Source organism: Crinia signifera, chromosome 5 (assembly GCF_055691185.1).
Source record: "Crinia signifera chromosome 5, ASM5569118v1, whole genome shotgun sequence".
Taxonomy (NCBI): Eukaryota; Metazoa; Chordata; class Amphibia; order Anura; family Myobatrachidae; genus Crinia; species Crinia signifera.
In genome coordinates this window covers 230,040,131-230,055,827 of record NC_139221.1, presented here as the reverse complement: position 1 = coordinate 230,055,827, position 15,697 = coordinate 230,040,131, and the positions used below count along the sequence as shown (strand labels likewise).

General features: G+C 43.9%; 1 protein-coding gene across 2 annotated transcripts in view; it reads left to right on the top strand.

The window, feature by feature from the left end:
* LOC146080918 (nucleotide-binding oligomerization domain-containing protein 1-like) overlaps positions 1 to 15,697 on the top strand; it is a 55,880-nt gene that overhangs the window by 26,837 nt on the left and 13,346 nt on the right. For both annotated transcript variants that reach the window (XM_083188626.1, XM_083188625.1), the window contains 4 exons: positions 2,724 to 2,807; positions 6,954 to 7,037; positions 8,928 to 9,011; positions 11,834 to 11,917. In XM_083188626.1, the coding sequence (XP_083044752.1) occupies positions 2,724 to 2,807; positions 6,954 to 7,037; positions 8,928 to 9,011; positions 11,834 to 11,917 (336 nt within the window). The remainder of the gene's footprint in view (positions 1 to 2,723; positions 2,808 to 6,953; positions 7,038 to 8,927; positions 9,012 to 11,833; positions 11,918 to 15,697) is intronic.

Here is a 15,697-nt window from a genome sequence, read left to right as displayed (position 1 = left end):
TGCATGCGCTTGAAGGAACTGATTAACTTCCAGTTCCCAACAAACTTGGTAATTATCTGCCCGTGTCCCACCTGGATATAAGGATCCGTGACTGCACACCGCACTTTATATTTTTATTGTAGTAATTGTTTTTATGATGTAATTGTTTTTATTCATGTACCATTGAATTGTCCATTAAAGGGGGAGGGAAATTTGAAATAACTTGCTTCACTATTGCATACTTATTCCCTCTTTTTCATGTGATTGACGCATGGGAGAGAAGCCCCATTACAGGACTAGATGTTATTAGTATTATACTATGGTTCCCAAACTGTGTGCCATGGCACCCTGGGTTGCCTCAGGACACCTGCAGGGTGCCCTGGATTGGTGTTGCAGGACCAATTTTAAATTATTCATGTTCAATTTTAATTGGCAAAAGCACCATTTGTGTCTTCCAATGCTAAAATATGTGAATAAACCAAAGTAAATCAAGTCTAGCACCACATAGCTCACCCTAAGGATGACATATAAACACAATTACTTTAGTTACTTAAATTTGTATGAATTTCTCTATAAGAAACTTTTGGCATAGGGGTGCCCTGAAAAATGCTGTGTGCCGTGAGTCAAAAAAGTTTGGGAACCACCGTATAACATCATTAACTGAAATGTTGAAGAGTGTGAATCATTAGATTCTTAGTAGCACATTTGTTTCCACTCTTTCTGGGCAGTATGCCAGTAATGCAAACTCAATGATCAGTCACATTAAAGGATACTGTGGCAACATACAAGTATTTACTGTGCATGTGATATAAATTCAATACTCCTAATAGTAGGATTGTACCACCAATAATCTGTAAACTACACAGGATACTGTTACAACACACAACAATGCAATGACAATATTGGGCTTTGTGCAGAGATCTGACTTTTCCTTTTGTATTTTGAGGCCAAGACAGGCAATACTAAATAAAATTGCAATAAAGGAACATAAGTCAATAAGAATCATATCCTTTTGAAAGAGTCTCTGCAGACACAATCCACATTTTTTTTTCTATATCTTGAATGGGATAATCCAACTTTTCAATGTCCCAATGGAAAAATTGTGGGTATAGCTTAGCGGGAAAGGGGCGTGGCCTCTATTCAATGCTACCGTGAGGCCACGCCCTGTTTTCACAGCTGTGGGGGCATGCCCAGCAGCTCCGTGAGCTGCTGGCTATGCCTCCAGCCCCTCTGGCTTCAGGAATAGACGCTGTGTGCATGCGCAAATCGTCTATTCATGTGTGACAGGGGGGACTCCCAACTGCCCTCCCGCCACAGTACACTGCTGGCCCCGGGAGGGATTCCGGAACGTCCCCCAAAAACCGGGATGTTCCCAAAAAACCGGGACAGTTGGGAGGTATGTTATCCTTGTAATAATAAACATACAAAACTAGTGCTATAGTTAAAAGCATATTGAAATGATGGCTTCTGCAATGTACTTTCACTTTTAGACAGTTTTTACTTTCATTTTGAGCGGTTCATATCTGCTCCTACCTCCAATCTCTGTCAATACAGCTCCCTCTCTCTATATCCACCAAGTTTAAAACAGATATGTGTCCTGCAAAAATTGCTTTCACTTTCTATTATGACCTCTTTTAGCACACAAAGGAGTAATTTGGTCCATGGAGTGGCCTCTAGTGGCCAGTGATGGTACTTCACCTCATATAGATGAGGACTAGTTAAACTCTCTCTCTCTCTCTCTCTCTCTCTCTCTCTCTCTCTCTCTCTCTCTCTCTCTCTCTCTATATATATATATATATATATATATATATATATATATATATATATACACATGTATATGTGTGTGTGACTATCGAACAACCCTCTCGGTGGGTTTGCACATGCACATTTTCGTGCATGCTCATGAAAATGCCCACACCGAGTGGGTCCAAATTTCCCCATAAGAACATTAGTAATCGTACATAAAATTAATAATAAATTACTAGTTCCTTGGGTCCTTTAACTATGGAGTTTTGATGACTAAAGAACCTGCCCCCTTTTTTTTTGTTACAATCTACGAGCTCAGACTATACAGAGCATTGCTGTGCCCTAGGGCACATAGACAAAAACACATCGCTCAACAACAAAATAAACATTTTTTGGTACTTATGTAGTATCTGAGCTGCCGATTTTCTGATTGTATGCCTTACCTTAAGGCATACAATCAGATGCGATTCGACGCGATTTTTGTCAAAATCTCATCGCATGCGATGCGATTTTGCCTAGGATTCAATGTTAACAAGGTCCTGTTCATTTCCCCACTATCCTAGTGGGCATGGAGTTGGATATAAACCTGTGCCACCGAGCCCGAAGCGTGGCGAGCGGACGCAGATTTCTTAAAAAGTATTCTGTGTCCCCTCGCCACACTTTGGGCTCGGTGGCTCGCTATGCTCGCCACAGGTTTTTATCCAACTCCATGCCCACTTGGATAGTGGGGAAAGGAAAAGGACCCCTTTTTCCCATTGAATTCTATGTTAAAATGGACTCAGACCATTTTAACATTGAATCCTATGGAAAAATCGGGACCATCGCATCGCATACGATTTGGTCGCATGCGATGCATTGCTACCGATCCGACCCGATTTCTAAATCGGACGCCCAGATGCTACATAAGTACCCATTTTTTGCCTTGTATTAAAATTATGCATTCGTAAAACATTTTGAGGCGCTAAGACTGATTTTCACATTTTCTCTTCTAATCACAGACTCAGTGTCAATCAGATCGGTGATGAAGGTGTAAAGGTTTTGGCTGAGGAATTAACAAAATATAAGATCATCAACTTTCTTGGGCAAGTATACATGTATTCTATTGGATGCATTTCAGCACGCTGAACTAAAGATTAAACTCAGATTTCAGGGCATTTTTGAAAATACTGATTCAAAAATGTAAAGATAAGTTTAGGTATAATTTGATTTAATCGGTGTGCAAATTAACTCAGTAGATTCAACTTAGTAGATCTTTAGGGGATGATTCTGAGGGCCTTATACTAGTTCACTCTTTCTGACAAAATCCTTCTTAGATGGACAAAACCATGTGCACTGCAGGGGGGTCAGATGTAATATGTGCAGAGAGAATTAGATTTGGGTGAGTTATTTTGTTTCTGTGCAGGGTGAATACTGGCTGCTTTCTTTTTACACTGCAATATAGATCTCACTTTGAAGTAAAACCCCACCCAAATCTAATTCTCTCTGCACAAGTAACATCTGTCCCCCTGCAGTGTACATGGTTTTGTCCATCTAAGAAGGATTTTGTAGGAAAGAGTGAACTAGAATAAAGGTACCCATAGACGGTCCGTTCCCGGACCGTCCGTTTTGTACTATGCGATGCGCGCTCCCGCGCATCACATAGTACGGTACAAAAAGTATGTGCTGCACATACTTTTTGTACTAGCTAAACATCGTATTGGATCGCATTGCATGCACTAGGCATGCGATCCGATACGATGCATGCTAATTAAGACCCAAACGGATCCGTTTAACGGACCGTGTATGGGCCCCTTAAGGCCCTGAGTTGGTTGTATATCTGACATTTGCCGCAGTAGCGTTTGTGACTATACCAATGCTGCTACAAAGCCTTTCTTCTGTGCTACCGAATATGCTAGGATGCCCACTTTGATCGATTTTAGACTCTCAAACAGTGGCGTAAGTTCATCCCAGTTTCCCGGAGAAAAGTTTCCCCGCCGCCTCGTCTCTGGTCCCCACCGAGCGCCCCCACTTCCACGCACCCCCCCCCATCGCTGTCCGTCTCTCTTAAGTGGAGACGGGCAGGGTCCCGCCGCTCAGCCGCCGACTGACTTGGACACGCCTGCATGTGAGACCCAGTCTAATGGAGTCTCTCTCCACCAGCACTCGCCAGCGGGGACATTCTGGCGAGCTCCAGCAATGAAAGAGAGGGGCTCCATCTGTACCAGCTTAAATAAATACATGTATTCACATGTATAAAACTACATCTGCTATTTGCTTTGAGCGGGCTTACTGGTGTGTGTGTGTATATATATATATATATTTATATATATTAATACAGGTTGAGTATCCCTTATCCGAAATGCTCGGGACTATGAGCATTCCGTAAAAGGGAATTTTCCGGTTTTTGGAATAAATTTTTAGGCATACTTACCTGTCCCCTGGTGGTGCCCGGTGGTCCCTCCAGCGGTCCCAGGAGTGCTTTGCGCGAGTGCCCAGGCGCATCGGTGACGTCACCGGCGCTCGGACTCGCGCGAAGCACTGCTGAGACGCCGGAAAGGATGCTAAAGGCCTGCCATGGATGCCGGGGGACTTGTTAAGTATAAAAAAAGGGTTAGGAGGAAAAAAAATAAAAAATTTGAATTGTTCCAAAAAAAACACGTTCATATACTCAACCTGTATATATTTATATGTTTTGTTAGTTCTGCACTCATAACCATCAAACTGTCAGCCACGGGGTGCTTCCTCTAAGGTAACAGGAGACTGTTCTACTAATAACAATTCATATGGCCAATTAAGTCCAATTAAGGGCACTCACCAAATTTCGCCAAAATGTAAGAATTTATTACATCACCATTTCTATTTGTTCAGTCACAGAAACAATTCTGGGATCGACGTTTCGGCAATGTATGTCCTTTTTCAAGACACTACAGCTGTTGACAACCTTTCAGCTCCGTAGCCTGGTCTCTGGAGCTGAAAGGTTGTCAACAGCTGTAGTGTCTTGAAAAAGGACATACATTGCCGAAACATCGATCCCAGAATTGTTTCTGTGACTAAACAAGTGGAAATGGTGATGTAATAAATTCTTACATTTTGCTGAAAATGCGGATGCAGCAGGGCTGCAAGGCATGAGACTCGCTTTTTCCTTCCGAGTGTTTCTCATGAAAACAGGTCCGAGCGGATCCATGCACTCGGTGACTCACACAGGGCATATGCCCAGCACTTGTTGTCACCACCCACATTCACGCCCGGTTACCGCCCAGTTTTGATGCCATGCCCTGTGATACGGCCAGATTATGGCAACTGTTTCCAACTGTGCACGGCAGAGGTTTTCAGGTCGCTGAGTTACGTCCGTGCACGGTGGAGTGTGGCTGCACATGCGCATAGCGGACGGTACGCATGCGCAGTGGGCTAAATAACAAGCTTCATCCGAACTCTTATCTGACCATGTCAATCAGAATAAGGGCCCTTGTCTTCCAGATATTTACAATATGTGGAAACAATAACAAGAAGAAGAAGATACTATTGTGTAGTATGCCCAGTAAAATATAACAAATAATGTTCAACGCTGTAGTTAATAATCCCTCCACAATGGGTGGAGAAAATTCTTCTTTCAGTGGGATTACCGAAGTGTACAAGAGAGCGCAATTAGCAGGCTATCTTATTTTGTTGTCGTTTAACACCTTTTGTTTTAATATTTTATTTATCTGCGCCTTTACCTGGGGGCAGCGGCCACCTCTCCAGGGCTTCCTCCGGCATCTTCATCTGTGTTCTTCACTTGTCCGCTCCTCCTCCACCATCAGTGCTCCCTGTCTCGCACTTGCTAATATAGCCAGCTCAAGGGAACAGGGCAATGATCTGGAGAGCCGTGATTGACTGGAATTGGCCATTTTAAAAGAAAACTGCCACTCTTTACGCTGCAAGCAGACCCAGACCATCGCTGTCGATGATGATGTGTGGTGCAAACTGCTGCTGCTGCGCGCTGGGGGCTCCAGACCACCGCCAAAAGTTCCACCCTATTCTCTACTGCAATGGTTCGCACCCTTTTTCATCTCCCATACCGCTTGATTAGACTTTTCATTTATGAGTACCCCCTCATCTCAATTTGAAATGTCCACAGTTCTTACGAGTGTAGTGGAAGTGAGCAGTATGCGTGTATTAATGCGTGTCCTTATATTAAGGAGTAGTGGAGGAGTAGTATGCAGTCAGGAATCCTCTGTGTCTGGCCGCTGGCTGTGTACTGTCATCGGGGTTCCCACTAATGCCTGTAGGATAAATGCCACTGCTTTCTCGACACCTGACACGGGGCAGATGATTGCTGATGTTTGAGGGCAGTGTAGGTAGCTCCTAGTGGATTGCTGGTCAGGCAAAAGCACAAGGAGACACTAATGACGCTGCAGACAGAACCAAAAGTGACACAACGTGGTTCGTCTCCATGGCAATGGGAGTCTTCTGCCGCCATCAAAAGACTTTTCCTTCTTCCGCCATTACCAATGTTATTTTCAAGTACCCCCAACTGGTCTGCAGAGTACCCCCAGGGGTACTAGTACCCCAGGTTGGGAACCACTGCTCTACTGCAATGAAACTAATAATAAATTCACCTTGAAATCCTGTCATCCCGCCATCCTGTCAAACCGCATTCTGTGGTAGCATCCGACGGTTGTGGCTCCGCCACATATGATTCAGCGGCCACATAGAAGCCTGTGTACAGTCTCCTTCTGACCAATCTAGTCCTGAGGAATGGGACCCACTAAAATACTATTTGTGACACCAGCCTTACAGATGCCTCACAACAGACCTTTTAGATACAGTATATGACCCTCCAAGTGTAGGAGTACTGTATTTCCTTCCACCTATCTCACAATCCACTAACTGCCCTAAAGCCCCATACACACTAGACGACTAGGGGCACCATCAATATAGTTAATTATATCAGTGGTGGGGGGGTGGGGTGTCATTATTGATGTGTGGGAGTGCACACACTGGAGGTATTTTTTCAAAATGATATTGACCAAAATATTGACCATTCTGAGCAATATCTTTTAATTTCTCATATGTTGTGTTTGGGGCTTACCTTGCAGTCAGTTATTGCAAAGCTTTTGCTGTTATTAGTTTTTCTATTCAGTAGTATGCAAGTGGGTGACAGTATATGAAATGCCTTTTTGTCCAGTGCCCTAATATTATAAAGGCTGTAGTATTTCCTGTGTTGGCCACAATCTTTATTGATCCTCTGTAATTTTATTTCTGTTTAGATTGTACAAAAACCTCATAACTGATGATGGAGCAAGATATGTAGCAAAAATCCTTGAAGAATGCCCCAAGCTCAAAAACCTGAAGTGAGTACCCAGCATGCTCAGCTACGTTTCCAGGTGCCTTCTGAAGGGGTTTGTGAAACTAATCAATAGATAAAATAAAACAAGTTAGGTTTAATATGCAATAAAAGCAGGAATGGATACCTAGGTATCTATAAAGGGCGCCAATGTGGGCGTGCCTTGCCAAGCTGCAACCTGAAAAAGGGGTGTCACACCCTTACAGCAAAAAAAGAGAAAAATGGGGTGGTTGCTCTATACAGTACTATTCAGTCATACATGGATTAAAACATGGATATTTATTACGGTAAAAATGATATATTCACAAGATAATATTAGTGCACACTTTTTAAGCCTATGGCTTTAAGATTATCAATAAAAAAAATAATAATGATAAATAATGGTAACAAGTAAAAATACAATGTAAAATGCAAGAAATAGGTGCTGCGGTATTCTGTACCAAAAAGGTCACCTCAATTCAGCTGTGTCCTGTCCTCTTTTGGGCCCAAAAGGAAATTGTTCCCTGGAGATGGGTGAACAGTGGAATGGGATGGATGTGCCACTGTATTGTTTCTGTAGTGATTTTGTATCGGAGTCACCCCAAAGATTGTTGTGGATGTGGGGTCCTGGTTCGGCAGTATTACATGTGCATATGTAATGAGCGGCTCATTGATATGCACGGCGCTCAGTAGACATGCGCATAGTGGGAACTATTAGTTCCCATCAGCTGCAGGGACTGCCCCTACCCCGAATGGACCACCAGCACAGTGCCCATGCGGGATGGACCTCTCTGCGTCCCCACTGCCCAGCATGCAGAGGGACCCAAAGTACTGTGCCCATGTTGGACCCCGATGCCTCCTCAGCAGTGCGTGAACCCCCCTGCCGGGATCCCCCATGCAGGTAAGTATCAGGGGAGGGTGGGCACAGGGCAGGTACCAGGGGAGGGGGGGTATATTACTGGTTAATTACCGTTTTGTAGCTTTCACAAGGGGTTCAATGTGAAAGGTACAAAAACGGTAATTAACCAGTAATATACCGTTTACTACATGCAGTGGGAAAGGGGTTAAACCTGCTTTGACCCGTTTAAAGAACCTTTTAAAAAAAACGGGTCAAAGCAGGTTTGGCAGTGGGAAAGCAGCATTATAGATCTCATTTATTGAAGTTTGTTTTGAACAGAATGACATTCACATAGAAACTGTTTAGTAAGTTGTATATCTTGTTGCAATGAATCCTTCACGTGTTCAAATGTTTAGATACTGGTGTTTACAATTGACATCTATACAGTAAGGGTGCATACACACTGTACAATTTTTTTGACCAATATGGTTGAAAGACATTTCCATTGAACCCAGTGTCCTGGACTAAAGATGTTGACGAAATATATTGACGACAGACAAAAGAAGAAAGATCTAGCTACAGTTTATAGGCTCTTTTTGAAAGATATTCAAATTGAGCTACATGCACAGTTGACGAACAATCTTGATGAACAACTGGCGGGTATGCGCATCATCATTCATCGTTTGTTTTTAGACAATATCTTTTGTCAACATCTTCCGTCCAGGACACTGGGTTCAATGGAAATGTCTTTCAACCAAATTGGTCCAAAAAAATTGTACAGTGTGTATGCACCTTTACTCTGTTTAGTTTTCAAACCCTTGGACATATTTAATAACTTTTATGATGAATAAGAAAAATTTAAAATGCTTCCAATACATATTGTTGTGAATGCTATATCCCATTGTAATGTTTCATTTTTGCAATAAAAACAATAAAAAATTAAAAAAAACTAGCAACATGTGAACAAAAGTGACATCACAAAAGAGCATTTGTGCTGCGGATTTCTGCGCCTTTGTAGTTTGTCAATAATTTTTGAACTGTTGAATCGAATTTTTTTCCATCTACTACTTGTTGTTACAGGTTGGGATACAATCAATTCACTGCTGTAGGAGGTAAACTTATTGCTCACGCTCTAAAAAAGAACAACAGTATCACCGACATTGGGTAAGTAAGAAAATATAAACATAACTTTATTTTCAAAACGTAAAGCGGAAAATACGTATTATTAGAGATCAATGCTGTAATTTCTGTGGAATATAGTGCAAGCTCTTGTGTGATTCTGGGACATACTGTACATCTCCCTTCACATCTTGGGCCTGATTAAGACACTGTAGAAGAAGTGCAGAAATCGCTATTTGGCCATTTCCACACTCCTGCATATGTGCAAGCCCTGAAACTGTGATCACAGGAGATCGCTGTTTCTGTGCTGGGCAGGACGCAGCGTTTTGTGGCAGCTGTTCGGATAACGCAGGCATGTCCGAACTGCTCAGGGGAAGGACTGTGGCAGCTGCATGACATCGCACACACAGTCACTGTGACACAACATGGACCCATTCGCAGCCACTGTGACCCAGAACATGGACCCATTGGCAGACACTGTGACCTGGAACATGGCTGGCTTGCGCTTGGCTTTGCAGCTAGACTGCACAGCCAGGAAGCTGCCAGTGATGTGCAAGCGAAGTAAAGTGTAGCGAAGCTCTCACTTTAGCTATGTGCCCCAAAACTTTTGCATGCACATAGGGGACCCAGCACCGCCAGTTACAGTTTTGTGAAGTTTCGCAAACTGTAACTTACTCTGAATCAGGCACCTTCTTTAGGCTCACTTATGATGACTGTAATATTCCTTTTGCCTGATAACCACAAGCACAACCTTTTGTGTGGCAACAGGGTTTCTCTGAGAACATTATGTACAATGGACACAAGGGTAGATCATTCAATTGGTGTTATATGTTGGATTGATCGCTGTTGTGTAGATATAAGACCCTCAGAGCAATGTCTTGTGAGGACCCAACATCCAATATTGTACCATTGAACATGAAGCCTGTATGCATACAGCATTGCTGCCAGTGGTAACTATAATCCCCAGCAATACCCACTTGCACATTCTATACATCCACATACTGCAGCTTTATGTTGGAAAGATTTGCAGAACGGCTCAGGAATCCTTTTGCTGGGGTGCTTAGATTTTATAGCAAAGTGTTCTGACATGCATTGCAATAAGTGGGTGTGTTTGCTGGGGCGTGGCAGTTTTTGAGGCTTTTTATGTGATAGCTGGTTGTAGGATTTGGGGAGATGAAGGGTGTTCCTTGCTAGGTGCAAATGAGGTGCACCAGTACACCTTGGGTGGGGGAGTACAGCAAAAACAAGACTTTTATTTTTGTGGTTTTCAGAGCTTGATTATTAAATTGAGGTAAAAGAAATAAAGGGCACAAATATAAAAGTAAAAGGAATGCTCTAAGGTGGCATAGGGGTTTGGTTTTCATGCTACATTACTGTAAATTACTTTCACAGTGTGTCCTGATGCAAAATGTGCCCAGCTCACCACAAATGGACCTTGTGCCCAGGATATGATCACACAACATGGTCCTGGGTTATATTGTGATTGATATTACACAGCTGCAAGAACTTTCATCAAAACCAAAGCGCCCCAGCTGATCATGGCAGGAAAGCTTATCTAGTAAATCCAATATTTGATGGAGTGTATTTTCCCAAGACCAATATTTAATGGAGAACTGTTCTAGAGACACATATACAACAGAACGGTATACCAGTGATCAGTGTACAATAAAGAGAGCATTAACGTCACCTCCATTTCTTGTGACCACTGAAAATATACGGAGAAAATTTCACTGATCACTAAATACTCATACAGTATAATTAGCAAATTAAAATATACTAGAGTTGTGCACCGGACACTTTTTCACGTTTTGGATCTGGATCTCCCATAGTGTTTTGGACCATGGCTAGGTTGGCAGTCAAAAGGTCCACCTAATCTTTTGACCCGCATGTCGAAATAGTCAACATGAACACCCTCAAAGTGTATCACATCTCCTCGCATGGCTCGCTGCACTCTATTCTAGTCTCCCTCCACACGCTAGAGGATGGTAGGGCATAAAATACCGCCACACGGCTAAATAAAATGTGAAAAGCTAATTTTGATATTTTGACTGTCGACCTATCAACCCTGTCAACTTAGCCATGTCGGCCTATTTCAAACTCCCATCTTAGTAAATTTACCCCAATGTGACATAAGGGGCTCAAGAGTCAACACTGGCATAGGGTACAGCGCCTCCCTGTTACGGCGCTGGTTATCATATAGCTCCCCGCTGACAAATTGAAGTAAAGGTGGAATCTTCTCCTCAGCCCCATTCGAGTGAGATTGCCCAGTAAATGTTGCATGCATCCTCTTCCGAACTCTATTGTTTCTGTATGACAAGGAAGGATGTATGTGTTATACATGTTGGGCCTATACAGTCTAATAAGAGCAGAATATGTATAGAATGTGAAGTACTGACTGGTGCTTATGTTGACAAAGCCTTACATTTCTATTTTAAAAGAGCCATTCATACTGTACCTATATATGCAACTTTGATAATAGTTGAGTTCAAGTTTGGTAAATGCACCTATGAATATAGGTAATATGCTGCAGATATAGGTAAGTGGGAGCCTTGTGAATACTTATACTGGAAGGTGATAGGGACACTTTAGACGGGTGTGGTATAATTACCCGACAGTCGGGATTCCGACAGTCATTAGTCAGACATCGGAATCCCAACTGCACAGCGTGGGGAGCGCAATGAAGCCCCTTGCGGGCACGGTGGCGAGCTGTGCTCACCACCTATTTTATTCTCCCTCTATGGGGGTCGTGGACCCCCACGAGGGAGCAGTCGGAATCCCGACTGTCGGGGAGCCATCCGGCACCCCTTTAGACTTTACTTTTCTATTGTCTTACAACATACTGTAGTACTGAATGTTTATATTTACAGTATGTGGGGGAACCATATTGGAGATGAAGGCGCACAGGCATTTGCAGAGGCTCTAAGGAATCACCCTAGTCTGACACAGTTAAGGTATGTGTTCACTGTTATATATAACAGTCCTATATATTCAATGTTAATTTGCCTTTAGCTATTTTGTAAGCTTCCAAAATACAGTATATAATTATAATTGTACATGGGATGTTACTATATATATATATATATATATATATGACATTTACCTCTGCCACTTAATTCCCTTCGCCCCCCAAGAGAAAGACTCAGGGCCAGTGGTAGAGTTTGACACACATATACATAGTGGTAGATGCTCAATGAGTTTAGTAATACCTTTCAGGAGGGGTTAATACTGAATAAGTAAAAAATATATTGTTACCCCCAGCTCAGTGAATGGTATTAGTAACCAGTCTTGAACACTACATGATAATAAAATTCAGAAATATTGGTTACATATATTTGCACAGATGTATGATAAGCACCAAGTCAAGGCTTCTCTATATATTGGGGGGTCCCTAGCGCTATGTCTAGGAGCAGGGTGTGGCACCACAAAAATCAGCATAAGCCAGAAAGCTCAGAGCAGCACACCAGTGAAGAAACGAGTGTGAACAAAAATTAGTGATAGGAAGCTGAAGATTAATCCACCTGAGGACTTCCATGGTGTAACAGCATTGTGATTGAGTATCTGCCCTATCTTTGGATGTATTGCTTTGGTCCCATGGAACCTCTTGCTATTTGTATGGATATCTTGATTTATTCTACATAAAGACTTTCTTTCTACAAAAATAATTTGGATGTGCTGGCTTCAACTTATTATCTATCAATCCCCTTTTATGTGGTTACAGCACTTCAGCTGATCTTTTGAAGTGGTGTGCATCATTGTTTTTCACAATATATATATATTTTTGACATGCTTTAATACACTTCGTCCTGAAGACGAGCCACAGGCTCGAAACGCCGTTGGCAGACACAGTAAAGATTACTGTTTTTGAACAAGAGCCGGGAGTGACGTTCTTCTTCGTTCATTGTTACACATGTACCAGAGAGTTTCTCTGGGTGAACGGGCACCCGGGCCAAGCAGCAGCCAGAGGTGGCAGGCAGTGCCGGACCCCCGCACAGACTATATATATATATATATATATATATATATATATATATGTACAAAACAGTGAAAAAGAGGATGAAATGTAATTAAAATATTAAAGAGATAGTGTTAAAGAAAAATAAATAAATAGTAATTGCCAAGTGTTAATAGAATGTAAAGGGGTGCCACACTACAGCCATCCAGCCCAAACAATCCAGGGGCACCGCACCCCACACCTCCGTTACCCTAAATTGAGTCTACAATTAACCAGCAAGGAGCAACATGATAATGGATCCTTGCTTAAATATATATAAACTAAGGGTACTGTGTATTATCTGGGCACCCGATGTTGAAAATTGCATGCCTTAACTTAAGGCATGCCATGCGATGGATGCGATTTTGCGGTAAAATCGCGTCAATCGCATTGCATGAGACCAAATCGAGCATGCGATGCGATCGACGTGATCAATGCGATTTTTCCATAGGAATCAATGTTAAATGGTTCCAAATGGTCCCTGACACGCGATTTCACATTAGGGGTAATGTTAAATGCCCCCCATGGCCCCCCATTAGTTGTATTAGCCCAAATGCCCCCGCATTGTTAACGCCACCCCACCATCAACAGCAACCCGAAGCGCGGCGTGGAGTTGATTTTATATAGTGTGGCGAGCACACAAGGAATACGAGCCCAAAGCGTGGCAAGCGCTCGCGAAATACATGTTAAGTAATTCGCGTCCCCTCGTGGGGCTCGCTGCGCTCGCGAGGAATACGAGCCCGAAGCGTGGCGAGCGGACGCGAAATACATGTTAAGTAATCCGCGTCCCCACGTGGGGCTCGCTGCGCTCGCCACGCTTTGGTCTCGTATTCCACGTCCCCACGCGGGGCTCGCTGTGCTCGCCACGCTTTGGGCTCGGTGGCTCGCTGCGCTCGCCACATAATATAAAATCAACTCCACGCCGATGTGGATAGTGGGGGTATGAAAAAAGTCGGAGGACGTGTACCGCTGCGCTCGCCACGCTTCGGGTTGGCGTTGATGGTGGGGTGTCGTTAACAATGAGGGGGCATACACCAAAATGGGGGGGGGGCCTGGGGGGCATTTAACATTGACCCTAATGGGAAATCGGGTCTCAGGGTCCATTTGGGAACATTTAATATTGATTCCTATGGAAAAATCGCGTCGATCGCATCGCATGCGATTTGGTTGGTTTTTCCGACCCGATGAAAAAATCGGGCGCCCAGATAATACACAATTACCAAACTAAGAGCTACCTACCTTGGAGCAGCCCCATAATACTTCATGTGGCATATCAGGACCTGCATCTCCTCCTAATGCAGGCTCCTTTCTGTCTCTCACAACAGACATATATATAGTGGTAGATGCTCAATTAGTTTATTAAAACCACTGAGGTGCATGAGAGGAAGGGGTTAATCTATATAATAAGTTGAAGAGTGTGTGTGTGTGTGTGTGTGTGTGCCTGTTTGTCGCATTGCAGACACACCATGGCACTCAGAGCCCCCAAATTCAGCAACAAGGTACCTCTGGACCCGGTAGTTTGCACCTCGAAGCCACTTTTAGGAAATTTCACTTAGAAATTTAAAAAACACCAAGGTTTAATTTGCCTTGATTGATGATCCGGAAAAAAGATTGACGATCTGGGAAATGGATGACGAAGGAATAACACAGTCTAACATGGTGAAGGCTTTAAACAATTAGGAATAATTGAGGATATACATATACCACACATCACACACATGTACACATTGTATACACACACAGTACACTACATACACACACATAGCATGCAACACACACATATATATATACGTAGCACACACATATATATATATACTGTAGCACACTTAAACATTGGACAGATACAACACACACACACGTAACACACTACTCACAGTACAACACACACCCACATTCACTACAACCAGTGCCATCTTTCCCGTTGGGCACAATGGGCAGTTGCCCAGGGGCCAAAGGACTCTAGGGGCCCACCCCAATGGGAAAGATGGCACAGCTCCCTGACCTGAGCGGGGTGCGCCGCAGCATCTCCTCCATTTCTCACTCCGGAGCAGAGACTCTGGTGTGCATAGCCATCTCTTCTCTGCTACTTCCGCAGACCTCCCTGGCCTCCTCTTATCATTGTTCATCTCCGCCTGGGGGAGCGCAGTCACCTTGCTGCCCCATCTCCCCGCTGTTCTTACTGGACTCCCAGGCGAGTCATGTCGCTCCCCATAGGGCGGTTGCTCCTCTCACCAGCACCGGGAAGCAAGCAAGCCGTATGGCCAATCAGCGCCCAGCAGTCCACTGCCCGGGCTCCGGGTCACAACAGGTGGGTCCCCGAGTACCACAAAGCCTCCACACAGGTAGGGCTGTAGACACTGATGACAGCAGGGAGGAGGGAGGGGAAGGTCTATCAGCACAGGCCTGTTTGCCATGCAGGAAACCTGTGCCGATGGCCAGCGCTGACCTGGGGATCGGCTGCAGCGGTGTGTGGGTGGCAGTGGGGTCTGGGCAGCAGAGGCTGGGCCTTGTAGTGCTATTTGCTAGATGGCAGGGCAGGAAGATTTGCCAGGCGACAGGGCAGGAAGAGCTGCAGAATTTAAAAAGACTGGCTGGATGCTGATTCAGCCAATCAGTGTCCTGCCAGTCTTTTCAAATTCAGTAGCGCTTCCCACCCCACCCCCGAATAGCGCTACAAGGCAAGCTCCCAGCTGCCGATGCCCGAATCGCTCTGCCCACCACCCCCAACCCCTCCCCCCTA